Source organism: Sitophilus oryzae, unplaced genomic scaffold, assembly GCF_002938485.1.
Source record: "Sitophilus oryzae breed Bouriz unplaced genomic scaffold, Soryzae_2.0 scaffold_1002_pilon_pilon, whole genome shotgun sequence".
Lineage (NCBI taxonomy): Eukaryota > Metazoa > Arthropoda > Insecta > Coleoptera > Curculionidae > Sitophilus > Sitophilus oryzae.
The window spans coordinates 106,103-133,274 of record NW_022145619.1 but is presented as its reverse complement, the minus strand read 5'-3'; the positions used below and the strand labels follow the sequence as shown (position 1 = coordinate 133,274).

Below are 27,172 nucleotides of genomic sequence, written 5' to 3'. Positions count from 1 at the left end.
CAGTCATCAATCAAACCGTTTGAATTATTCAGATTAAATTTTAAGATCATCAAGTTAGCACAGTTTGAATTTTAATCTTTTCTAATAACCTTTCTAATCTATGGCAGTTAGTAAAAGAATTTGAAACGTTGTATCATGCCATTTATATTCCCCTTTTCGGCAATTTTAAAAGAATAATATATAATTTTCTTTAAAAAAATACCGTGTTTTAGAGTTCTTCGATTGTTTTTAGTAGCTAAAACACGATGGGTGTTTATTCAAATATTTTTGTGGTGATCTGTTTGATAGTGAGTGTAAATTTGAGCTCTGGATTATATTCGGATGATACAGGTCAGTTTAACAAAAAATAATAAAGATATTACTAATTTTATTTGATATTTATTACTTGCTATTGCAGCTAAACAAAGTAAAGATAACAATTTTTCTTATTAGAAAATTATTTTTAAAGTATACAGGGTGTTTCAAAAAAACGTAAATACGTCATTTTCGTAAAAATAAGATTTATTTTTTATATTAACATAGGTCCGATTCTGCTTTGTTTCGTAGCTACAGGGTGTTAAGTCTTAATATTTTTTCGATTTATTATAATTTTCTTCCGAGTACTTTTAGCGTTTCGAATGAAATTTTCAGGGTAAAAGTTACTATAAAATACGACACATTTTAAAGCTAAAGAAGTGTCGATAAATTCACTAGGGACGTGGGTTATCACAGGAATATCTTTCTAAAAAAATTATGTACGCCACTGACTTTTTCTTCTCTTGTTAGCAAAACAGTGTAAGCATTTTAATGCCGATTAAAAGTTTGTCTCTTGATATTTTGTCGATTTCGGGCTCCTTGATGAGATAAACGCAATTTTATTAATTTGCCTTGATCCAACTCTAATAGCATATCAGCACAGAATATCTAGCTACGCAACAGAAAAATACTCGAAATGAAAGAGCTAAAATTGCACAAATAAAATACTAGATGGCGCGACAATATCATAATCAGAATATAATTGGAAATTTTCAACTTTCGGTTTTGGATCGATGTAGATCGACGGCACGTCGACGGCCTGGAAGCTCGGCAAAATATGCACAGTTGCCAGATTCAAACAGACTTTAATTGGCATCCCATTCTTTTTCTGGTGTATAATAATTCCTTTCTATTCTTCGTTTCTTGTCAGATACACTTATATTAATTATTCGTTTGGCTTTTAAAATAGTTTTAATTTTAAGTATATTATTAGAAAACATATGCTCTCAAAATACAATTTTAATATACACCACTTTATTATGTTAACTAAGAAAATAACTTTAACTACCTTTAAAATTAATAATATACAGGGCGATTGATAGTGATATTTATTAATGCTGAAAAGTTAGTAATGAAATATACGTTTAATAATAATGGAAATGATTTATGAAAATGCAGTACAAAAAATGTTAATTGATTAAAAAAATACTATAATAACAATTTTTTTCTGTTTGCCACGTTATTTATATAGACCTAGGAAGATTTTAAAAAGTGACACACGTACAATTAATAATATATTAGTTCGGCATAAAAGTTGCTGTCACGACATCGTATAATAAATTAAAATTCATAAAATAAATTAAAATTATTAATTAAACAAATCTTTATAAAGAAACACAAGTATATCAAATTTGGGCCCAATCGAACGTCAGGAAATGGTATCGTAATATGGTACTACATTATGGTACCCCTTGATATGCTTCATGGTACCATAATATTGCAATAACATCAAAAAAACGCAAGTATAATCAAATATGAGCCCAATCGAACATCAGGAAGTGGTATCGTAATATGGTACTGTATTAAGGTACCACTTTATATATGCATCATAGTACCATCATAGTACAATGTCACCGAAGATACTATACCAAGTTAAGCCCAATCGAACGCCAGGAAATGGTATCGTATATGGTACTATTATGGTACCTCTTGATATGCTTCATTGTACCATAATATTACAATGTCATCAAAAATATGCAAGTATATATCAAATATGAGCACAAATGAACGTCAGGAAGTGGTATCATAATATGGTACTATAGAAGGTACCAATTTATATGCTCCATGGTGCCATCATATTACGATGTTACCGAAAATACGTAGTATACAAAGTTTAAGCTCAATCGAACGCCAGGAAATGGTATGGTAATATGGTACTACATTATGGTACCCCTTGATATGCTTCATGGTACCATAATATTGTAATGTCATCAAAAATACGCAAGTATAATCAAATATGAGCCCAATCGAACGTCAGGAAGTGGTATCGTAATATGGTACTATATTAAGGTACCACTTTATATGCATCATAGTACCATCATATTACAATGTCACCGAAGATACTTACTATACCAAGTATAAGTCCAACCGCACGCCAGGAAATGGTATCGTATATGGTACCTCTATCGTATATGGTACCTCTATGTACTATTATGGTACCTCTTGATATGCTTCATGGTACCGTAATATTACAATATCACTGAAGATACGTAATATATTAAGTTTAAGCCCAATCGAACGCCATGTATCGTAATATGGTACTATATTACGGTATCATTTGATATGCTTCATGGTACCATAATATTGCAATGTCATAAAAAATACGCAAGTATATATCAAATACCGTACGATACCGAAAAAAACGGCGTCCAGTTGGCTGGGAAAAGACGATCGATGACATTTCCCATATAAATTTACACATAAAATGACAGCGATTTTCATTTCATAGCCATCGCTAACGCCGTTTTTTTCCGATTATACGGCATGAACACAATCGAACGTCAGGAAGTGGTGTCATAATAGTAGAACAATACTTATTATATTGTCGCCGAATTACAATCAAAATTCAGGATTCAGTTAGAATCAAACGTCAGAAAGTGATTTTAATTCAGCTCGTAAGATTTAACTCCAACTAACATGGCGAGTTAAATACTTAAACGTTTGAAAAAAGAGCTCTAATCTATTTTAATATGTTTAAATGATGTAGCAAATTTGAAGCTAGGCTTTATCAGGAAATATTACAATATAAATTACACAATGGCAACACTGCATAAAATTCATTTAAATTTCGTTTGTAGAAAACTGTTTTCTTTTAAATTTATCGCCCTCTGTTATGTAGTAGTGAAACTACCGCATCAAAATATCTGATTTGGAGACAGGCTTTTAAAGCCTGTCTCCTTTTGAGACCTACGATTTTATACATGTAACGAGGCTTCTGTTGCGTAGCTAGATATTCTGTGATATCAGTAACTTGCAAAAGTTTTAAATAAGTACTCATTAATTCCTCATCAAAAATTATGAAGAAAAGTTCCTATAAACATGGATATTGAAATGCATAGTTTTAGACAGAGAGAACACTAATAAATAAACTGAGAGAGACCGATCAACGTTAATTTTTGAAGACTGCGCTAGTGGCGCAGCCTTTGGCGTCTAACCCGAACTATGAGCGCATTATCGATATAGTAGGTTGCATTCATACCTATATACTGGCGCCAAAAATTTAAAATTTGTATATTTGAACCGAATCTTAATCTTTCAAGTTTATAATAAGAAATCTTCGTAGTTTTTTTTTAGATTATTTTGTTGACAACGAAAATTTATTATAGACTTTAAAGTATTAAAACCTATAAATAAAATACTGTGTAGGAACATAATAATTTATTTAACTCCATACTTCTTGCCATACTCCAACTCAAGGCTGCAATCTTCAGTATCTTTTTTATCTAACTTGGTTGGGAGTGAACAGGGAAGCACGGTTGGGAGCTCGCACAGAGTAGCAGTAGGTATCCCGTAGGTATTCAATGTTTTTGATAGTCTTTATTCTATAACAAGAACCTAGCAGTCGAAGAAAATAATTTGTATTACTGGAAATAATACCAGGTATAATACCTAGTCGTTCCATAGGTATCAGAAAAGAATGTGATGTTTTAAATTAAAAAAATTAAATTAGCAATGTACGATTATTATGTGCACTCATGCACTATTACTATTAGGTATGTTAAAATAATTACCGAGATAAAACTTACCTTTAAAGGAAACGTTTTGTCTGGGTCTCAACCACAAAACAAAAATTACAATAATGCCGAATAATCGTGGAATCTGAAATAATCAATAATGACAATAATCTTCTCTTCTGACAAGCTAAAAGAACAGGTACATTCAGTCAAAAACAATTTATTACTCCGATTTGCTCCGATTATCAACAGATTTTAGTTATCTCCTTCTAGAACTACAAAATAGAAAAAGCTACTGACAATCTAATTAATCCTGTCAAATGTTTAACTTGCAAAGTTGAAAACTTACTTTTTTGATCGCCTAAACGCTATGCGCGTCTGGAATGCGCGGTGACAAAATAAACTTGTCTACGAAATGCCCTATTCCACAAGCCCTCTCATTCTAGTTATTAGTTTCTCTCTGGTTTTAGAGTTGCAGGATGTTAAAACTTTTTAAAATTAGGTTTTTTGCTTTGAATAAGAAGACTAAGGAAGGAGCATATCAAAAATCTTAGGTACACCGCGATGGGCCTCAAATATGGCCGACTTAAATTCCGGTTTATCAGTGTCGTTCTAATTTTATTTAAAAAATGTAAAACTATGATGTAGGGTAGACGTGGGGTAGACTCAATAATTTGTTGTTTTATTTTACGTTGTGAATAAATGTTGGTAGTTATTAAAATTGTTATAAAAATATATAATTCTAATAAAAATAGATAAGTTATAATAAATATTTATTAACACAAACATCCGATACGCTACTGAAGCAGGTAAGTCAAATTAACGTATCTAAATTCTTTGACATCTAATCTTTGACAAGTAATAAATAAAAGCTAAAATGCAAGAAAAATATATAATTTAGTTAATTTAAGTGAATTTCATAAATGATCGGTTTACTACACGTATGTATATTATATAGTCACTTACTAGCGAAAAGTTGTTCCATTATTTCACTCAGTTTTTGCCGAGATCTACCGCACGCTACACAACCAAATATTTTAGAGTCTTTTTCGATAAATCGCGATAGTGTCACTGTTAATTTAAGTTCTGCCACAATTTCCATCTAGATTTACTACCTTTATACAACTATCAGTAGTAGAATAAATAATAAATAACATAAAATAAGCTCCGTAAAGACTGACAAATCCACAAAATTTCAAATCAAATTCAAATGTGTCAAATGAATCGTCAAACAGAACTGTCAAGGATCCCCACCCTAGAGAGCTTTTATGGTGGCTTTTCCGCCCACCATGCATGAATACATGGATAGCATTATGCTCCTTCCTTAGTCTTCTTATTCAAAGGGTTGGACTAATAGTAATAATCAGTGGCGGATACAGAGGGGGGGCCCATGCCCCTCCCCTAAAATCTGTAAATTGGGTTAAATCTTAAGCTTTTCGGTTAAAAATGGCGCCCTAAAAAGCACATTCTACATTACTTTTTGTTTTGCCCCCCCCCCTAAAATAAATTCCTGTATCCGCCCCTGACAATAATATTTAATAATAAGTTAGGTAAAGTTTTATTAATTACAAATTTATTAATTTTATTTTCATTGTAATTTTATTAAATGGTGATTAATAAAATTGCATTTATCTCGTCAAGGAGGCCAAATTCGACAAAATATCAAGATATAGCTTTTAATTGGTATTAAACGGCCTACCCCCACAAGTAAGGCCTACACCTATACAAGTCAGTTGCGCACATTTTTGATGAATGAATGTCCCTAATGAATTAGTAGCACTTATAGTAACTTTTACACTCAAAATTTGATTCGAATCACTATAAATACTTGGAAGAAAATTATAATAAATCGAAAAATTATTAAGACTTTTACACCCTGTAGCTACGAAACAAAGCAGAATCGGTATGTTGATATGAAAAATGAATCTTATTTTTACGTGAGGAATCTCCCCATGAGAGATGGCACATGTTTTTTGAAACATACTGTATAAACATCAATGAAAAAAAAATCTATTTTCTATAGATTTTGATGGATATGAATACATGAATCTTAGTGCCGACCCTTGTGAGGATTTTTATGAATACACTTGTGGTAACTTTAAAAATCTGTATCCTTTAAAGGATAACGAGATGCTGATAGACGAATTCAGTATTTTGGAAGACTCGCTGACTGATATCGTACAGGGTAAGTCAAAGAACAATATACTTTAACCGAAAAACAGACATAATACTACCAGATAAAGACCAGATAAAGATCATATTAGGTGGCATTGATAAAAATTTACTGTTGGCCATTTTATCAAGCGTTCGAAGCCAAAAAAAAAAGAATAAAAAATATGCTTTTAGAAATCTTAAGTTCCCAGGAACTAATAGAAGACCCGTTTTCACTAAAAAAGGCTAAAGCAGCTTATACAGCCTGTATGCAAGAGAATTTTATGGACAACCAGTACATGAAATCCCCAGAAATCGAAGTAAGCATATTAACAAAAAAAACGGGGTCAAATTACCTTAGATTTAATCTGTCGGCATTTCTAAGGTGATTTAACGCCGTTTTTTTTTCTTTCTTTTACATAACAATCTTGTAGATAGTCAAAAAATATGGGGGTTTTCCTATAGTTGAGGAATCTACTGATGGTACCGTTGAGGGAACGTTATTTGGATGGAACGATATAGCTGATATTGCGGCAGAATTTGGAGTTAATATTTTCTTTTCTGTTTCATCGTACTATGATAGTTTTAATGCCTCTGCCACTGTCTTGATGGTAACGAATTTTTTTTTCTAAAGTTACCCCTACACATACCGTTTTACCTGTCCAGTCAAAACGTATCAAGCAAATCCTTGCTTGTTCCATTTTGCCTGACAAGTAAAATGTTAAATATGTGTCGACGGGTATAGGTTAGAATACAAGTTATAGAACCAAAAAAAGCTGGCGTTTTCTTTAGATTACTAGTGATAGTACTACAGTTCCTAAGCAATTCCGTCCCAAGCATCAGGAATCGTACGATGAGGCGATCGAAGAGAGTTTTTACGATTTCGCAACGAAATCCACCAAGCTTAAATCGGGAAATCTTGCAGCTACCGACGACGCTTTCGAGTTGTTTTTGAAAAAACTGGTCACAAAAATAAACCGTGATCTTGGAACCTGGAAATCGGACGAATATATCACTGAGCAAGTGTCTCTGATCAGCTCTTTCATGCACGGCATCTACAGTGGAGGGGTAAAGTTTTAAGCTTATATCATTTTTTTTAAATTTACTAAACTTATTCTAGCCTTACTTTGAATGTGGTAGAAACGATTCAGTATTAAAACTAAAAGAATATTAACTTATTCTGAACTTAAATCAAAATGTAAAACAGTTTTTTAAATAAATTATACCGACATTTTTTGGAGTGACTCAAATATGCCAATTTTGGACTTACTTAACATACACACATGGCCAAAGTTATTGCATATATCGTTTAAAAATATACGGAAAGGAATTTAAAGAATCTTTTTTTATACATAGCTTTGATAATCTGTAATAAACATTTTTTTGTTAAAATGGATACGGTAAACAATGTTTATCGTTCAGACCCAATATTATTACAAATTCTTGCACATTTTGATTTGTGGTCTCTTGGGTTTTCTGAAGAAATTTGACCATTATTTTGGCCTTAAAATGCATAGAAACATTATTTCACAGTTTAATAGAGTCAGAATAGTAACACTGTCTCAACAGGGCTACCGGCAAGTTGTAATAGCTGAAATTGTAGGAGTTAGCCAAAGCAATGTTTCGCGAATATTAAAAAAATTCAGTGAGACAAACGAGATTACAGACCGGCCTGGAAGAGGTAGAAAGAGAGTTACTACTGCTGTGCAAGACCGTCAAATATCCCTAACTGCACGACGCAATCCCCTGCTTTCTAGTACTGCTATTAAAAATGAGTTAGCTCGCCTTGAAGGAGTAAATGTTTCAAGAAAGACCATAGAATTTTTTTAGAATTTAGAATGAGTGGGAGGGGGGTTAATCACTGCGACCTTACAGATCCTTTGTGTCCCCCTTTCTTGAGTCATAACTCATCATACAGTCCCAGGGCTTTGACAAAAGCCAGTATCTGGGACGGTTTTATAGAGGGTAGTTCTCCATCTCCAATATCAGTCGTACCAAAATTCATGGCACGAATGGTTGTCGTCTCGGCGCACTCAGTGATGAGGTGTATTAGTGTTTTCCCATCTTCCCCACAGAATCTGCATTCGCCGTTTCTTCTTAGTTTCAATCTACTGAGGTGTTCATTGAGGAGACCTGTTAAAAACCCCGTGACAATCCGAAGATTGTTCTTACTTAAACCCAGGAAGATTTGTGATTTTTCTTGATCATAAGTCCTCAGAAACTTCTTCGAGTGTCTTAGACCGTTGCAAGATTTCCATTCCAGGTTGCGGATGGAATCTTCCAAGTTCTTGAGTTCCGCCTTGAGTTGGTTACCACTTGGAAGCAGAACGGTTCTGGTCCAGTTAGTGGAGTGTTCGCTCCTTTCCTAGCTAGATTATTTGGATTTTCATTGCCTTCTATCCCTTGGTGAGCAGGCACCCAGAGTAGGAGGACTTTGTTTTCTTTGCCCAATTTATTCAGCTTCTCTATGCATTCTTTGACCAATTTCGAATTGATTGATACTGAGTTGATCGTTTTTAACGCTGCTTGACTATCAGACAAGATGGCTATTTCTTGTTTCCGATAGTTCCTATCGAAGATAAGTTGTACGCATCTTTCGATAGCGTAGATTTCTGCCTGTAGGATACTAGGGTAAGTGCCCATTGGTTCGGAGTATTTAGCTTTCGGCCCAAACACTCCGATCCCTATTCCCGTATTGGTTTTGGAAGCATCAGTATACCAAGTTATGGTATGGTTTTTTAACTGCTGGGCAAGCGTTTCGCTCTTCCAATCCTTTTTATTGCTCAATACTACATTGAGATGTTTCTCAAAGTTGTACGTTCTTGGCATATCGTCCACTGGGAGTTGCAGGAGTGGTATTTCCTTTATGAGGGTGTTCCAAGCCCCTGATCTGACAATTCTCCCAGTACTAATTCCGTTAGTAACCATTCTAATCATTGTCGCATTGGCATATCTACCAATGACAATGTGCAGTGGTGTTAGATCTAGAATGACCTCCATTGCTGCTGTTGGACAGGTTCTCATGGCTCCTGTGATGCAAACGCATGCTAGTCTCTGGACTTTGCATAGGTTTAGCCTTGCCGTCCGTTGCTCTAGTTTTGTGTACCAGGCAACTGCTCCATAAGTAATCATGGGTCTTACTATCATGGTATACATCCAGCGCAAAATGTTAGGGGAGCAGCCCCATCTATTTCCGGCCAGTCTTCTGCATAACATGAGAGCCTTTATGGATTTGCTGGTAGTGTTCTTAATATGCCTGTTCCACAGGAGTTTACTGTCCAGGGTTATTCCCAGGTATTTAACTTCCTGTGTTGGCAGTATTTCCTTTCCACCTAGTTGGATTCTTTTCAAGTTTTTCAGACTTCGCTTTCTGGTGAATGGCACTATCGCGGTTTTGTCTGAGTTGATACTCAGCCCGACAGTTCTACACCATCTCTCAGTGATACGGAGTCCTCTTTGGATAATATCGCACAAGGTGCCTTCATGTTTCCCCCGAGCGATCATGACTATGTCATCTGCATACCCAATGCAGTGTATTCCCGCTTGAGTTAATTCGTCTAGTAGTTCATCCACCACCAAGCCCCACAGCAAAGGGGAGGTTACTCCACCTTGTGGAGTTCCTTGCGTTGTTTTAACAGCTACAGTTTTGGTGCCCATAGACCATAGCAAGAAGACTCAATGACAGAGGATTACATTTAAGGAGGCTTGTAGGTGTTTTGAAGCTTAATTTACAGCACACAATTACGCGACTACAGTGGGCTGAGGAGATGAGAGCAAATGGACCTAATTGGAATTTCGTCATGTTTAGTGATGAAACAAGAAATAAGAATAGGCCTAGTGTCAGACTCACGACGAACTTCGGTCTGGAGAGCATCTGGAAGACGAGAACGCTTGAATGCAGCTCAACCCCGTGTCCCTTTTCAAGGGGGAAGCATTATGGTATGGGCAGGAATAATGTACGGAGCTCGAACTCCTCTTGTTTTTATTGATGGCACAATGACAGGTGATTCATATCTTAGAGACGTTTTAGAGCCTATTGTGCATCCATTTCGAAGGGCAGTGGGGGATGAATTTGTTTACATAGACGATAATGCTCCTCCCCATTGCACTTTAGCGGTTCGCGAATTTTGTGAGGAAGAGGGTATAAGAAAACTGTGGTGGCCACCGATGTCTCAGATATGAATGTGATCGAGCATGCTTGGGACATGCTAAAACGCCATATTGCCAAAAGGAATGATCCCCCTCGTACCTTAAATGAATTGGAAATTGCTGCGCGCGAAACATGGGAAGCCATTCCTCAACGTCTTCTGGACAACTTAATTGAGAACATGCCACGTCGTCGTCTCACTGCTTGCATTGAGGCTCGAGGAGTCTCTTTTTTTTTTCTTTATTCTCGAGAAATTGTTTTCAATATTTTCTGTTTAAAATGAAATTTGTTTTTGTTGATTTTCACTCATTATGAAATAAAATTATAATAACAGCCTAGTTGCACTTAGATTTTTAATTTTAATTAGTTAGTCGTGTAGTAAGCCAATATGTCCAAAAATATAAAAATAATCATATTAGGTCCAAAATAAAATAAAAATATCGTTATATGCAATAATTTTGGCCATGCGTGTAGTTTGCTTCTAGGGTACACAATTATATAGTTATAGAAAAATTGGAACAATTTCCGTTGCACGCATAGACTGAAAATAAAATATAGACTGAGCATCTCATTCATAAATAGCTGGAACATGCGGTCAGACAATGTCTTGTTATTGTTGTGTTATTGTTTTAGATTATAACGAGTGCGACACGAGCGATAGATAGGTTGTCTCTGTCGTAACGGTCGTTCCCTGACGACTCTGCCGAGAAACACAACACTGTCTTTCGTTTCTCAAGTACACCTGAACTCTCCGTATCATAGCCGGGTAATTTGTTTATTTTAATGAAGCTATAATTAAATTAAAAATATAGCGTATTTAAACTTTTTTATATTTTATTAAGATTTAGGACAGGTTTTTTTGAATAAAAGTTTAGAAAAAACGTCTTAGAGTCCAAAAAGGATAAAAATAATAAAATACACGTTATAGAAGAAATTTTATAATCGAAATTACGTAATTTTTGAAATTAATAATAAATTATTAATTTTAGTCAAACATTTACAACCCCTAATATTAATCAAAACAGGATATATTCCACAGATACAATAGAATCGGCGACAGGGAGAGAAAAAAAAATATGATTGTTGTAATTTTTTTTCTGGATATGTGATGTCTTATTATGTAAATTAGAGAAAACATAAATCTGTTCCATTAAAGCAAGGAAGGTGATAGGAAGTGGATAAAATGAAAACTACATTTATTTAACTCGGTACTGTCTTTATTATACCGGGTGCGTCCCAAAAGTGGCTCATCCCCATAATTCTTTATATTTTCAAATAAAAAAACAAGATTTATTTTATGTTATTTTTTTATATTTTATGTTAGTATATGACATAAATTAGGATTGATTGACGCATTCAATTGTTTTTGGTCACTTACTTTATTCGATAGAAAATGACACTCTGAATAGAATGACATATCATATGTCAACTTTTGACATTTTCGCATATGGTTTAATTGTAATTGTAACACGCGGTTCATAACGACAATTTGACTCGAAATACCAAGCGTGTGGTATCAATATATTCATAAAAAATGCTTTTTTCAAATATGCTATTGAGTCACCCTTGTTCCATTTGTAAAAAATTGACATATGTATGATTAAAAATACGATTTGTACATCTTTTAACCGGCCTAGACAAGACACGAAACCTATTAGACTATCAAAACTATTTTTCCAAGGCTCCTTGATTAAAACTTAGTGTTTTTAACAACACCATGGCACTTTGGATTGAAATTTAAAATACGATTTGTTTTTAAGCGACAATGTCAAAAGTTGACATATGATATGTCATTCTATTCAGAGTGTCATTCTATTCAGAGTGTCGTAAGTAAGTAAATAATGTAATGTAAGAGAAAAAATTCAGATTTTACATTTTAGTAAAATATTATCTAAATAAGCGCCTTTCTACAACAACGCCACTGACTCCCAATGGGTAAATTGAGAGTTGCCTACCGGTCGAAAGTTGTTTCAAGACTTAAATGGATTATTTAAGTCAAATTTCTTGCAAATTTGGCACTGGCGAACCATATTTTATAGTTCTTGAACAGAAAAAGCCAATAAAATAAACACTTAAGGACTATAAGCTAAGAAAATGCGTTATTATTAAGGTAGGCAACTCTCAATTTACCCATTAGGAGTCAGTGGCGTTGTTGTAGAAAAGCGCTTATTTAGATAATATTTTAGTAAAATGTAAAATCTGATTTTTTTATCTTACATTACTATTATTTACTTACTTACATTGTAACAAAATCATAATTATAACCCTGTTAATAATTAATAATGTTTTTATTACAAATATATTCCGGTTTATTCTAAAATTATCTTCAGAATCTAAAATAACATACAAGAATTTTAAAATGATATTACGTTATGAAACAATATTTTTTAATATACCGGGTCGTCTCAAAAGTGGCTCACCCCTATAACTTTTTTATTTTTTCAGATAAAAAAAAACAGATTTGTATGTTAGTAGGTATATGACATAAATTAGGATTTATTGACGTATTCAATTGTTTTTGGTCTCTTCCTGTTTCACCGAAATGATTACATCTTTTGATTTTTAAAGGCACCCTCGGTATATTGCTACTTTATTCGATAAAAAATGACACTCTGAATAGAATGACATATCATATATCAACTTTTGACATTGTCGCTTAAAAATATATCCTATTTTAAATTTCAATCCAGGGTGCCATGGTGTTGTTAAAAACACTAAGTTTTAATCAAGGAGCCTTGGAAAAATAGTTTTGATCGTCTAATAGGTTTCGTGTCTTGTCTAGTCGGTTAAAAGATGTATACAATACAAATCGTATTTTTAATCATACATATGTCAATTTTTTCAAATGGAACAAGGGTGACTCATTAGCATATTTGGAAAAAGCATTTTTTTATGAATATATTGATACCACACACTTGGTATTTCGAGTCAAATTGTCGTTATGAACCGCGTGTTATAATTACAATTAAACCATATGCGAAAATGTCAAAAGTTGACATATAATATGTCATTCTATTCAGAGTGTCATTTTCTATCGAATAAAGTAGAAATATACCGAGGGTGCCGTTTAAAAATGTTATAATTAAAAGTTATAGTCATTTCCGATGAAACAGGAAGTGACCAAAAACAATTGAATGCCTCAATCAATCCTAATTTATGTCATATACTAAAATGCTAAATCTTGTTTTTTTATTTGAAAATATAAAAAAATTATGGGGATGAGCCACTTTTGGGACGCACACGGTATAATAAAACAGTACCGAGTTAAATAAATGTAGTTTTCATTTTGTCCACTTCCTATCACCTTCGTTGCTTTAATGGAACAGATTTATGTTTTCTCTAATTTACATAATAAGACATCACTTAACCAGAAAAAAAAATACAACAATCATATTTTATTTTCTCTCCCTGTCGGCGATTCTATTATATCTGTGGAATAGATCCTGTTTTGATTAATATTAGGGGTTGTAAATGTTTGACTAAAATTAATAATTTATTATTAATTTCAAAAATTACGTAATTTCGATTATACAATTTCTTCTAGAATGTGTATTTTACTATTTTTATCCTTTTTGGACTCTAAGACGTTTTTTCTAAACTTTTATTTAAAAAACCTGTCCTAAATCTTAATAAAATATAAAAAAGTTTAAATACGATATATTTTTAATTTAATTATAGCTTCATTAAAATAAAAAATTACCCGGCTATGATACGGAGAGTTCAGGTGTACTTGAGAAATGAAAGACAGTGTTGTGTTTCTCGGCAGAGTCGTCAGGGAACGACCGTTACGACAGAGACAAACTATCTATCGCTCGTGTCGCACTCGTTATAACCCAAAACAATAACAAGACATTGTCTGACCGCATGTTCCAGCTATTTATGAATGAGATGCTCAGTCTATATTTTATTTTAAGTCTATGATAAGGACTATTTAATACATCTATGGAATATTAAAACCTACTTTATTAAACTGTAGTATTAATATCTCAATAGATGTGTATAACAAGAAAAAAAAATATTGATAATATTAAAGACGTGACAACATAGGCTGGATGAGGAAGGCTCGGTCAACTGTACCCAGAAGTAAACATGTGTACGAAAAAGATTGTTTGACCGCGTTGAGATGTAAATAGTGTAGTCTATATTTTATTTTAAGTCTATGGTTGCACGCTCATCAATGACACCATGCGTTGTCTTATGGAGTTTGCTGGTGGTCGTATTATGATGTGCAACGGAAGTTATTTTAATTTCTCTATATAATACTTTTTAGTATGTGCCTGATGGTGTTAATCCAGGATCCCTTGAAGGTACCGTTACACTGGAAACACTGAATAACTGGACGGTTGAACAGTTTGGCAACACGATTCAGGTAAGCCAACCAAACCTTAAAATGCTTAACGTTTCGGAAAATATATCTCTTTCCGTCGTCGGAAGCAAAAAAAATACAAAGAAATGGTTTTTATGGATTCTTGTTATTTATCACAACTTTAATCTACTCCTATGTTGCCACATTATCAAGAAATTATGTTTTTTAACTAAAAACTAAAAATATTTTCAAAAAATTCCAACTTTACAAAAAAAATCGAGGTCTGGAGTCTCTAATTTAAGACTCGCCCTGTATAATTATATACTTTTTTCCAGATAGATTGGGTGGAGTACATAAAAAGAGTTTTTAAATATACCTATGCAGAAATTGACAAAAACACACCGGTCATTGTAACAGGGTCTTTTACGAAGACCCTGTATGGCATATTGAACTGGGTGAACATGACAGACAGTAAAATAGTAAAGAGTACCGCTTTACTTAAAGTGTTTGTTTATATGGCATCCGATAGTGACAAAGAAACTCGAACTGATTTTGAAACATATCTGGAGGATACAGGAAAAACTGTATACCCTAGGTACATTTTTTTTTTGGAAAAAAATATAAAACTAATGAATTCGCTTTTAGATGGCAATATTGCTCGAGGAAACTCATGGATATTACTGAAACTTTATCCCTGAGTTTGGCAGTGGTTTACGAATATCAGTTGAGGTACTTCAACAAAACTAAATTTGATGTTGTAAGTAAAAAAAATATAAAAATCTAAGCGTTCCAAATGATATTGTTCCGATATGATATAACATTTCTTACTGAAAGATTACATATCAAAGTTGTGTTTTTTGTAATGGAACACCCTATATATTAATTGATTTTTATCATGTTTAACATTATCATGTTTAACATTTTTATCATGTTTAACATTATCATGTAGATGTTATCATGATTAACATGTTTAACATTTTCTAGAAATAAAGAACAATTTTTAAATTACAATAAAAGCTACCTAAATTGCAATTTACCCGGTATAGCCTAATATGTAGCTAAATTAACTATTGGACTTTAAAACTTGATCCAAAAAGTTATACAGGGTGAGAAAAAATTAATATTGAACAACGGTTACCTTTAAAAGCATGTTACTCTTTGATTTTAAATGGAACACCCAGTATATTATTCCGATATTCAATGGAGACTTCATGTCTCTTCAAAATACCATTAAGGTTGTCTACCCATCAAACAAAGATTTTCCTAGATATTTTCATTTACATGATTTGATCTGAGTAGATCTTTATTATTTGATAAAATCTAGGTGGATGTGATATGGTCTGACGTTACTTCAACATAGTTGTCTACTTAGTCCAATTTTAACAACTAGTTATCATTTTGTGTCAGTTAAACAAAAAAAAATCTCAGAAATTTGCCGAAAATGCAAACTTATCCTACATCAGAAAGAACTGATATGATTATATTAGTTAGTGAATGGAGTGTGCATTCACTAACTGATTTTATCTAGTCTAAAAAGATCCTTTTGAAACGACAATCATTTTATGCAGTTAACAGGAAAGGGAGCATTTTGAGCATTTGATTTCATCTAGCTAATTTTTATCACAAAATTATAAGTTTATATCTAGTTTTAATTCTGTAATAATTAAAATATGTTTTAAACGTGTATCTTTTTATTACCGTTGAGCATTTTACTCTACAATCTTTAATTTTTGTTAAATTAACAAAAGGTATATCACACAGCCACCTAGATTTTTTCAGATAATAAAGATCCAATGACGCAAAATCATAAAAATTAAAATATCTAGGAAACTCTTAATAGGGGTAGGCACCTTAGGGGTAGGCAACCTTAATAATATTTTGAAGATATATAAATTCCTCATTAAACACCGGAAAAATATATTGGGTGTTCCATTTAAAATACAGGAGTAACTTGCTTTTAAAAGTGACTAATGTTCCATATAAATTTTGTCTCACCCTGTATAACTTTTCGGGTCAAATTTCAATTTGGTTTAACATACAATGGTTACTGTAATTAAATATCAGGCTATACCAGGTCAACTAAAATTTAGGTAGCTGTTATCGAAATTTAAAATTTACTCGTCATTTTCACAAAATGTGAAATATGTCAAAATCCTTAGATTTTAGGTATATACTTTTTTAATTAAATTCACCTTTATTTTTTTTCTAGAATCTGAAAATCAATTAATATATAGGGTGTTCCATTAGAAAAAACACAACTTTGATCTGTCACTTTTTTTGGGGACACCCTGTATAATTCTATATATTTTTATAAAATGCTTTCAGTTAACCTATATATGCTGCCAAAATTTCATTTCGATATAAATTACTGTTCTCCTTGGAGCTTCCGCGGCGTATGGGAGGCACCATGCGCCACCCTGTACAGGGTGGGTCAAATTCGACGCTTTTAAATGGAAACACCCTTTTCTATAGGAGAGTCTGGAGCTCAATTTTCATTAAAAACATGATGGTGAACACCGCACATCAATATCTGTTACCGTTTCGGAGTTACGGGGTGTTTTTCAAATATGTGCATTTTTAACAAATCACTGTAACTTTTTTACTAAGGAAAATTTTGTATTTCTATGAAAACATTTCCAAAGCACCTTTTACGTAGAATTTAATGGTTTAAGTATAATTTTTTTAAATTAATAATTTAAGAGTTATCAACAGAAAATTGATTTTTTATTTGGGACACCTCTATATTTTTAATTAACTGAAAAGAATTTAAAATTACCTTTCCAAAAATATAGCACACTTGATATTTTGTTATGATCCCCTTCGAAATACAGAATTTTTAAAAGTTCGCCACTTTTAACTAGTAGGCTTTGGACCCCTTATTGATGATATGCCCTTAATGGAACTCGAAAACATATTTTTCCAGCAAGACGACGCACCGCCTCTGAACGCTGTTATCAGCAAATTTTTGCAGCCAATTTCAAGAATAATTGAATAACTAACCAAGACCCCAGCCGTTGGCCGTCGAGGCCGCCTGACTTAGTGCCCATGGACCTAATCCTATGGATATATTTGCGGAAGAATAAAGGTTCCTTATTCTTCCGTATAATCTAGACAAGAATTAGAAATACTTAGCAGTTATGAGAGGGTATCTTTCAAACCCACTGAGTTAATGAATTCCGCGAGAAATGTTCAAAAACTGCTCCGTCTGTCCATAACAGAAGACGGTCGATATGTCGAACACCTGTAGCAAAATCTTATGTCTTGGTTTGCTATTTATTTTTATTGTTATTAGATATAGTTTAAATGTGTTGATGTTGGTTAAATATATTTTAAATTGGTATAAAATTCTGCATCTCTCATAGCAAATATTATTTTCGTTTTAATTGATGCTCACAGCTTTTTTGCATTACAGCCGGTGCCGTTCAAAGCCTACCTACTTATTTAAAGCCGGCGAATTTTTATATACTCTATATCTCGAGGAGGAATCGAGCAAAATATCAAGTATGTTATATTTTTGAAAAGGTAATTTTAAAGTATTTTCAACAAATTAAAAGTATACAGGGTGTCCCATATAAAAAATCAAATTTTCTGTCGATAATCCTTAAATTATTAATTTTAGAAAATTTATACTTAAACCATTAAATTTACGTAAAAAGGTGCTTTGGAAATGTTTTCATAAAATACAAAATTTTCCATAGCAAAAAGTTACAGCGATTTGTTAAAAATGCATATTTTTGAAAAACACCCCGTAACTCCGAAACGCTAACAGATATCGATATGCGGTTTTCACCATCATGTTTTTGACAAAAATTGAGCTCCAGACACCGATATTAGTTTTTGTCCATGGTACAAAGAATACAAGGTATGATATTGCGCAGGTTGGTCGCTACGTCACAGGTGATAACAGGCGCTATTGGTCAGTACGCTCCGCGCGCCAGTTCAAATCGTCAAGATATTGTTATAAACCTGTTTTTTTTGTTTATATACCGTCATTGAATTATCAAGCAAGCAAGTTACTGAAAGCATTTTATAAAAATATATAGAATTATACAGGGTGTCTATAGAAAAGGGTGTTTCCATTTAAAAGCGTCGAATTTGACCCACCCTGTCCAATATACGACTTATAAACCTTTTTGTATATGTAAAACAGTATGTTCTATTCGGAGTAAAAATGATTTTTGTACCTCGGCTGTATGTCGAACGTACAGCCGCAAAAAGAGTAATTTTTACTCCTAATAAAACAATATACTATTTTTTTTATCTTATTAAGGCTAGAGATTTAATTGAAGACCTTCAAACGACCTTTAAAGAAGTGATAAACGAAACAGACTGGATGGACGAAACATCCAAAGAAGCCGCTTTGAGAAAAGTTCATAACATTATAACTCTTCTAGGTAAATAAAAAACAAATCAAAAATATTTTTCTATGTTAACGATTCGTATACTTTTACCTAGGATATCCAAGATTTACTTCAAATTCATTTCTTCTGGACCAGTTTTACGAAAATCTGCCTATCTGCAAGTGGGATCACTATGGAAACTCAAAAATTTTGCGAGCGTTCAAGCAAGCTTACGTGTTGAACATGTTCTCTAAAAGGGATAGAGCAGCGTAAGATTTTTCTTTTAATTTTAGCTTTAGCATCAAATAAAACGATTTATTTCTCACTGAATTCATACAACTAAGTTTATATCGTTTTTGTTCCGCTAACCATAGATATACGGGGTTGTTCACCACATACGACACGGAGTGTTTTAGCTAAACGATTAGATTTTTACAAATTGGAAGCTTTGGGTTCCTTGAAGGACTATTAGAGCTACAATTTAAAAATATTTTTACAAGATACAGAGTGTCTGAAGTAAGTAAAAAATATTATACTTGTATTTTTTTTAAATGGAACACCCTGTATATTATTCTATTTTTAAATTCTACGATTGAAATAAAGGTAAATTTGATTAAGGTTTATCACACTAAAACCTTTCCGTTTTTGAAATATTTTCAATTTTGTGAAATTGCAGTAAAAATGTTAAGGCTTGGTTTCTCCAAGGGTATCAAAGTTTTTAATACTAAATATTTACTGAAGGTTATTTATTGATCAGATATTGTGTTGCAATAATAAAAGTTATATGTACTACTTTATACAGAGCGTCCAAAAATGTATATTAAATAATTACTAACTTTAAACGGCCGGCAATAACTTGTTTAATTTAAACAGAACACCCTGTATATTTTAGGAGAATCAGATGCACAATTTAATTGTCTATCAAATTGTATTATACCATTTTTTACCTATCTTTTCAAATTTTTGTAGAAAATGCATTTTCTTATAATTTAGACCTCAGACCTCAGTTATCACTATCAATACCTATGGAATATTGACATTTTAGATTATTTTTAAAAATGTAACAAACTTTCAGAGAGGTTTCATGAGACCTAAATTATTCGAAAATGCGAAATTGATAGGCAATTAAATTGTGCATCTGATTCTGGTAAAATATACAAGGTGTTCCAAGTTATTACCGTTTAAAGCTAGTAATTATTTAATATACATTTTTGGACATAAGGTAGTATAATTTTTATTATTGCAATACGATATCTGGTCAATAAATAATCTTCAGTAAATATTTAGTATTAAAAACTTTGATACCCTTGGAGAAATAAAGCCTTATATTTTTTACTGCAATTTCACAAAATTGAAAATATTTCAAAAACGGTAAGGTTTAAGTGTGATAAACCTTAATCAAATTTACCTTTATTTTAATCGTAGAAATTTTTGTTTTAATTGTAGCTTTAATAGTCCTTCAACGAACCCAAAACGTGCAATTTGTAAAAGTCTAATCGTTTAGCTACAATACTCCGTGTCGTATGTGGTGAACAATCCTGCATAGGTAACAACCATGAATACAATATAGATTTTGAGTAATAATATAAAATGAAAATTAACACTGATCTAAATAATGTCACAACAACAATTATAAAAATTATAAAATAAATAACTATAAAATATAACGATTATTTTTATTTTAGTTGGGACAAATCACCATTTATAACTAACGCATATTATAACCGCCAAAATAATAAGATAAGTAAGTAACATCTTCCTGAGTATTATTTAGGCTTTTTTAAGATCACAATCAAACAGAAATACTGCGATATCTTTATCAATTTTTTTTGTTTTTTAATGTTATCTTATTTTTTTTTTTAAGTTTTCCCAGTTGCGATGCTGAATTCAATATTCTTTAGTGGATCCATCAGGTAAAAATGAGTTTAACTTGTATTTAATCATCTCAGAAAAAATGTACTTAATATTTTGTACTAAATATAGTACAATTTTTAGGTGATAACATCCCTTCTTGGGTTTCTTTGTTTTTATATACATTTTAACCTAAATAAAGTCTTTGTAATAAATTACTTTTATTATTATTTATTTTATTAATAAAGCATGATTTTCAGCCTTCTAGATTATAGTAGAATTGGCATGATAGTGGCTCACGAAATTACACATGGTTTCGATAATGTTGGTTACTTGTACAATGAGGATTGCCTGATCCAACCCTGGTGGACAACACAGACACAAATCAATTTTAAAAACAAAACACTATGTTTTGTTGATCAATATTCCAAGTATATTGTCCCAGAGTTAAATGCCACAGTAAGTAAAATATTAATATACAGGGTGGTCCGAACTGTATTGCGGAAAATTCGGCAGTATATTCTGCAGATAAAAAATATTATGTAAAAGTGTTCGTATAGCGATTTTTACCGAGAGACATTTTTTACATAAAAATTCACGGACATGTATATTTTTTCACTCAGTAGTTTTATACAGGTACGGACGAAAAGTTATTACTCTTCAAAACAGTTAAAACACATGTAGGTGGCGCCCCTTACAAACAGGAGTCATATTGACATCACAATCAAATTTCTCATATCAAAAAATCCCTATAATATTAATTTTTATCCAAATATTTACATTACTTCAGAAATTATTTAAAAAAAAAGCGAAATAGAAATGAAACTTCTACACCCTGTATCTCCGAAATTAAGCATTTTAGGGCATACCTTTATATAAACTTTTTAAATTATTTTTATCTGCAGAATATGCTGTCGAAGTTTCCGGAATACAGTTCGGACCACCCTGTATTGTATACAGGGTGACGCACTTCATTTGCCTCGGTTGATCATACGAAAACGAAAAGATGTAGAAACAAAATTTTTATGGGTTGTGATGTGGTATCTACTTAAATGTATACAGGAGTATCAAAAATTGCTGGTCTATTTTCAATATATATTTTACATAAAAACTTCTTTCTATACCTATCTGGCTCAAATTATGAATAAAAAGCGATTTTTCAATAAAATGGCAATCAAGATGGCTTGTGTCGCCATGGCAATTTGTTACTGACAGTTAGTAGCTATTTTCAAAATCGACAATAGATTTATCTCCAAGAATTCAAAAATGAAATCAAATACCGGGTGTTCCGTGAGAAAAAATATAACTTTAGTATGGATCTTAGTTCTGACACACCCTGTACATTTTAAGATAATTTTAAATTATGCATAGTGTCTCCCCACATATACTCATAAAATAATTTGTTTCTACATCTTTCTGTTTTCGTATAATCAACCGAGGCGAATACCCTGTATAATTCCAAGTTTTTCTTCAAAAAATGTTTTCGTAAAATTTCTTTTTTTTTTTTGGTTGATTTAGATGGACAGCAGTAACAGTTTGAATGAAAATCTTGCAGACAATGGAGGTACAAGAACAGCCTTGAAGGCACTCAAAAAAGAAACTGGCCAAAACGAAGAACTCAGAAACTCAGTTCAAATCAGAGCAGTTTACTACGGATCAGATGTTTTTATTGGGTTTGGAACGGTAAGTCAAGACAAATTAAAAAAGACAGAAAAAAAAACGTACAAAAAAGAGTTTTTGGTTTAAAACTGATCGAGAAACTTTCAACTTTATATTCTCTAGAATTATAATATTTCTTCATTTTTCTTAATTTCTTAGATGTGGTGTAACAACGAATCATTAGAATACACTGAATCTACTGGAAACAAACTTGCGATACTAGCAGCAGTTGTCATCAAGAGCAAAGATCCGTGTTAATGGAGTTGTATCTAACATGGAGGACTTTGCTGAAGCTTTCAGCTGTCCATTGGACAGTCCAATGAACCCTTCAACCAAATGCAAATTGTGGTAAAAAGAATTAAACACCTATACGTGTATTTATTGTACATCTAACAGTGTATTTACTTTTGGTGTCTATTTAAGAAACGATAATCGTGTAAATGCTATATAAACTTTAATAAAAAGTAATAGACTAAAACTATTCTTTATTTCTTGTTGTGTAAACCTTTATTGAGTTATAACTCATCATGCAGTCTCAGGGGTTTTTGAAAAAGACAGTATCTGAGACGGTTTTACAGAAGTTAGTTCTTCATCTTCCATATCAGTCGTACTAAAGTGTTTCCTCATTTTCCCCACAGAATCTGTTGACAAATGAAGAAGGAAATTAAAGATAAAGGATTATACTATATCCGTATTGTAGCACATTTTTAGACAACTTCTTTATTTTTAAGATTTGAAGGTAATCAACAAGATATTCCTTATGTTTGGATTAAATTTTCTCAAAAATAAATACATAATTTAAAATTCCGTTACAATACGGAAATAGATTAAAGTTTTGTGATTACAGTGATCTACAGGGTGTCATTGAAATGGTGTAAAAAAATCTAAGGGTGATAGTACTCCTAAAAATAATAAAAAAAGTTCCTATAAGTGTAGGACGGAAAATGCATATTAAGGGAGTTAGAGGCATTGAAAGATGATTTTAAAATTGTAGGCTTAAAGAACGAGATTAAATTTCGAAAAAAAAATCCTCTGCCATAAATTTTGACCCTAAATCAAATGGTGATACTGAAAAATTATTCGGAAAAGCGCAAAGGGCAGTTTTTGCAAGGGTAGGGGGTTGTTTCGTGAATAACTTTTTTGAGGTTATTTTTTTTGCAAGGTGGGTTTATTTTTTGAAAACTACATACTTTTTCCTACAAAAAAGGTGCTCTTGTTGCACATCGCCCAGAGCGATGGTTTTCGAGAAAATTGAAGACAAAGAGTTTGCTCTGATGGGTTGCTAACTGGTTAATCAACATTAACTTATGAAAGTTACGGCGCACAGTGTAACGAAATCGGGAAATGAGAGAAATTTAATTCGTCAAGTTTTTTATATAGATGGATAAAGGACATCCCAGAGCCCCACCATGTGAGATATTTCTTGAGTTGACCTCTTAGTCGGGGAGTTATGGCGGGTTAAAGTTATGGTTTTCTTTAATTTACCAAATCTGTACAAAAATTTCATACAATGAAATTTATTATTTTCAGAAGTTTCCTTGTGTTGTTCAATTCCAACAATTTTTTTCCGTAAAGAGAGGTCTTTTACCAACAACAAACCTGAAAAAATGTCCCAATTTTATTCAAGTCCAGTTTCTATATGTTTATTATGACTTTCAAAAAAACGTTTACATTCGCGCAATGTTATATATACAAAATGTCATAGAGTGAACCTTCTAGTATACTATTACATAAAAATTTCATCCACCTAGATCCGAACTTGGAAGAAAAAAAAATTTCTTCGGAAATAATTACGTTCTCCATTGATTCGACCGTAGTTTTTATCCGTAATTTTTTGTGCTATAATTTCTTTATTGAAAAAGCTATACGCTTGCTATGAACATACTGAATGCTATTTTAGGGACGAGAAACCATCCTCACATTGGGGTGGGGGACAGCTTACAACAATTCAGAAAATCTCAACATTGGAGAAAAATTACCCAAGAAAATATTTTTTCAAACCGGCAAAATTTTCTTCGATGTATTTAACACTCCACCCTCAATGCTGTATCATTGTTGGTGCCAAACTATTGAAGATATATTGCACAACTTATTGATATATTCAGATCCTCTACTTTCACATCTGAGACCAAAGCACTCTAAAAATAAAAAAGTAGACTTGTTTCCGGAAGCGAAAAAGCTCTTGTATATGGATGGAGAAGAAATTGAGAATTATTTTTAAGCATGTTTTATGTAAGTGCCTTACATATTATGTTATTTTGGAATAATATACACCCCACATAAATTATTGCATCACTTATTAATTTGAAAAACTGCAAAGTATTCTTAAATTCTCTTGGTTAACAATAGTCTCAAAAGTTATTTGCATTAATAGAAACTTGTTAAGGAATGGAAAGTATATCATAACTCAGGCAGACCTTAGATTTAAGTTTTTCACATAAAAATGTTTGAAGCGTTTCAAGAATAAATACTACGAAAAATATAAGTGTTGTGAAATTTTTTGTGAGGTGTATATTATGGTTTCCTTTGTTGAAGTTGAATACGTTTTTTTCGCATATTATCATATTATTTAATACTGTTAAATGATATTTGCCACTTGTCTCGTTCTCTTTGAGTTTTGCAGTCATATCTAATTTATCCCTGATTATTTGAATATTTAGGAATGTTGATTGAGTTTTAACATATTAGCGGGAAATAAATGATTGTTCGACAGTAATTTGATAACGTTTTTGGTCCATAAGAGCTATAAACTCTTCGTAAATAAAAAAATATACCTGTAAAGTCCTTTTATAAAACTTCGTATTTTTTTTGACCTTCCATTACGCCTTTTTTTACTCTTTTCGCCCTGTAGCAAAAATTCCTAGTCGTATTATTTAATTTCCGTCAAAAAATGTCAGCAATAATAGTGATAACCATAGACTTAAAATAAAATATAGACTACACTATTTACATCTCAACGCGGTCAAACAATCTTTTTTGTACACATGTTTACTTCTGGGTACAGTTGACCGAGCCTTCCTCATCCAGCCTATGTTGTCCCGTCTTTAATTTTATCAATATTTTTTTTCTTGTTATACACATATATTGAGATATTAATACTACAGTTTAATAAAGTAGGTTTTAATATTCCATAGATGTATTAAATAGTCCTTATACTACTAAATTATAAGTCGGATACTGTTCAAAAAGGATAAGTTCTTTACAATATGATAACACCGATTAGAGGCGAGGGAGCCTATTCATTCATTTATTACCTTGTAGTACGCGTGGCAAGTGTGCGGTAAAGCTTTGATGCCGCTATGTCCCCGGCTGTATTAACGCATTTTCTTAGTTTGTAGTCCTTAAGTGTTTATTTTATTGACTTTTTCTGTTCAAGAACTATAAAATATGGTTCGCCAGTGCCAAATTTGCAAGAAATTTGACTTAAATAATCCATTTAAGTCTTGAAACGACTTTCGACCGGTAGACAACTCTCAATTTGCCCATTGGGAGCCAGTGGCGTTGTTGTAGAAAGGCGCTTATTTAGATAATATTTTAGTAAAATGTAAAATCTGAATTTTTTCTCATTACATTATTTACTTACTTACATTGTAACAAAGTCATAATTATAACCCTGTTAATAATTAATAATGATTTTATTAAAAATATGGTTTATTCTAAAATTATCTTGAGCATATAAAATAACATACAAGAATTTTAAATTGATATTACATTATGAAACAATATTTTTTAATATACCGGGTCGTCTCAAAAGTGGCTCACCCCCTATAACTTTTTTATTTTTTCAGATAAAAAAAACAGATTTGTATGTTATAGGTATATGACATAAATTAGGATTTATTGATGTATTCAGTTGTTTTTGGTCTCTTCCTGTTTCACCGAAATGATTACATCTTTTTATTTTTAAAGGCAACCTCGGTATATTGCTCTTTATTCGATAAAAAATGACACTCTGAATAGAATGACATATCATATGTCAACTTTTGACATTGTCGCTTAAAAACAAATCGTATTTTAAATTTCAATCCAGAGTGCCATGGTGTTGTTAAAAACACTAAGTTTTAATCAAGGAGCCTTGGAAAAATAGTTTTGATCGTCTAATAGGTTTCGTGTCTTGTCTAGGCCGGTTAAAAGATGTACAAATCGCGTATTTTTAATCATACATATGTCAATTTTTTACAAATGGAACAAGGGTGACTCATTAGCATATTTGAAAAAAGCATTTTTTTATGAATATATTGTTAGATTTTTCGCGTGGAGGAACCAAAATAAGGAGGCTCCAGTTTCAGGTCTGTAACCTGACTGACTCAGACTCCTTTTCCCACCAAAAATATGCCTTCCTCATCAATACTCGTAAACGTCGCCAGACGGACCTAATCACTTTTTATAAACAATAACACATCGTATCAATTTCAAACCATGCCGCATTTACCTACTTAAAAATGGTCTCGTGATAAATAAATCTAACAATATTGATACCACACGCTTGGTATTTCGAGTCAAATTGTCGTTATGAACCGCGTGTTACAATTACAATTAAACCATATGCGAAAATGTCAAAAGTTGACATATGATATGTCAGTCTATTCAGAGTGTCATTTTCTATCGAATAAAGTAAAAATATATCGAGGGTGCCGTTTAAAAATTAAAAGTTATAGTCATTTCCGGTGAAACAGGAAGTGACCAAAAACAATTGAATGCGTCAATCAATCCTAATTTATGTCATATACTAACATACTAAATCTTGTTT

General features: G+C 32.3%; 1 protein-coding gene across 1 annotated transcript; it reads left to right on the top strand.

Moving 5' to 3' along the window:
* LOC115885406 (neprilysin-11-like) lies at positions 1-22,889 on the top strand. The gene is made up of 15 exons (XM_030904347.1): positions 1-330; positions 5,992-6,153; positions 6,315-6,439; positions 6,554-6,730; positions 6,912-7,187; positions 14,537-14,635; positions 14,908-15,167; positions 15,218-15,329; positions 18,843-18,966; positions 19,028-19,181; positions 20,598-20,656; positions 20,777-20,825; positions 21,024-21,222; positions 22,282-22,446; positions 22,582-22,889. The coding sequence occupies exons 1-15, from the start codon at positions 246-248 to the stop codon at positions 22,678-22,680; spliced, it is 2,145 nt and encodes a 714-aa protein (XP_030760207.1). The 5' UTR covers positions 1-245; the 3' UTR covers positions 22,681-22,889.
* Positions 22,890-27,172: the final 4,283 nt, after the last annotated feature.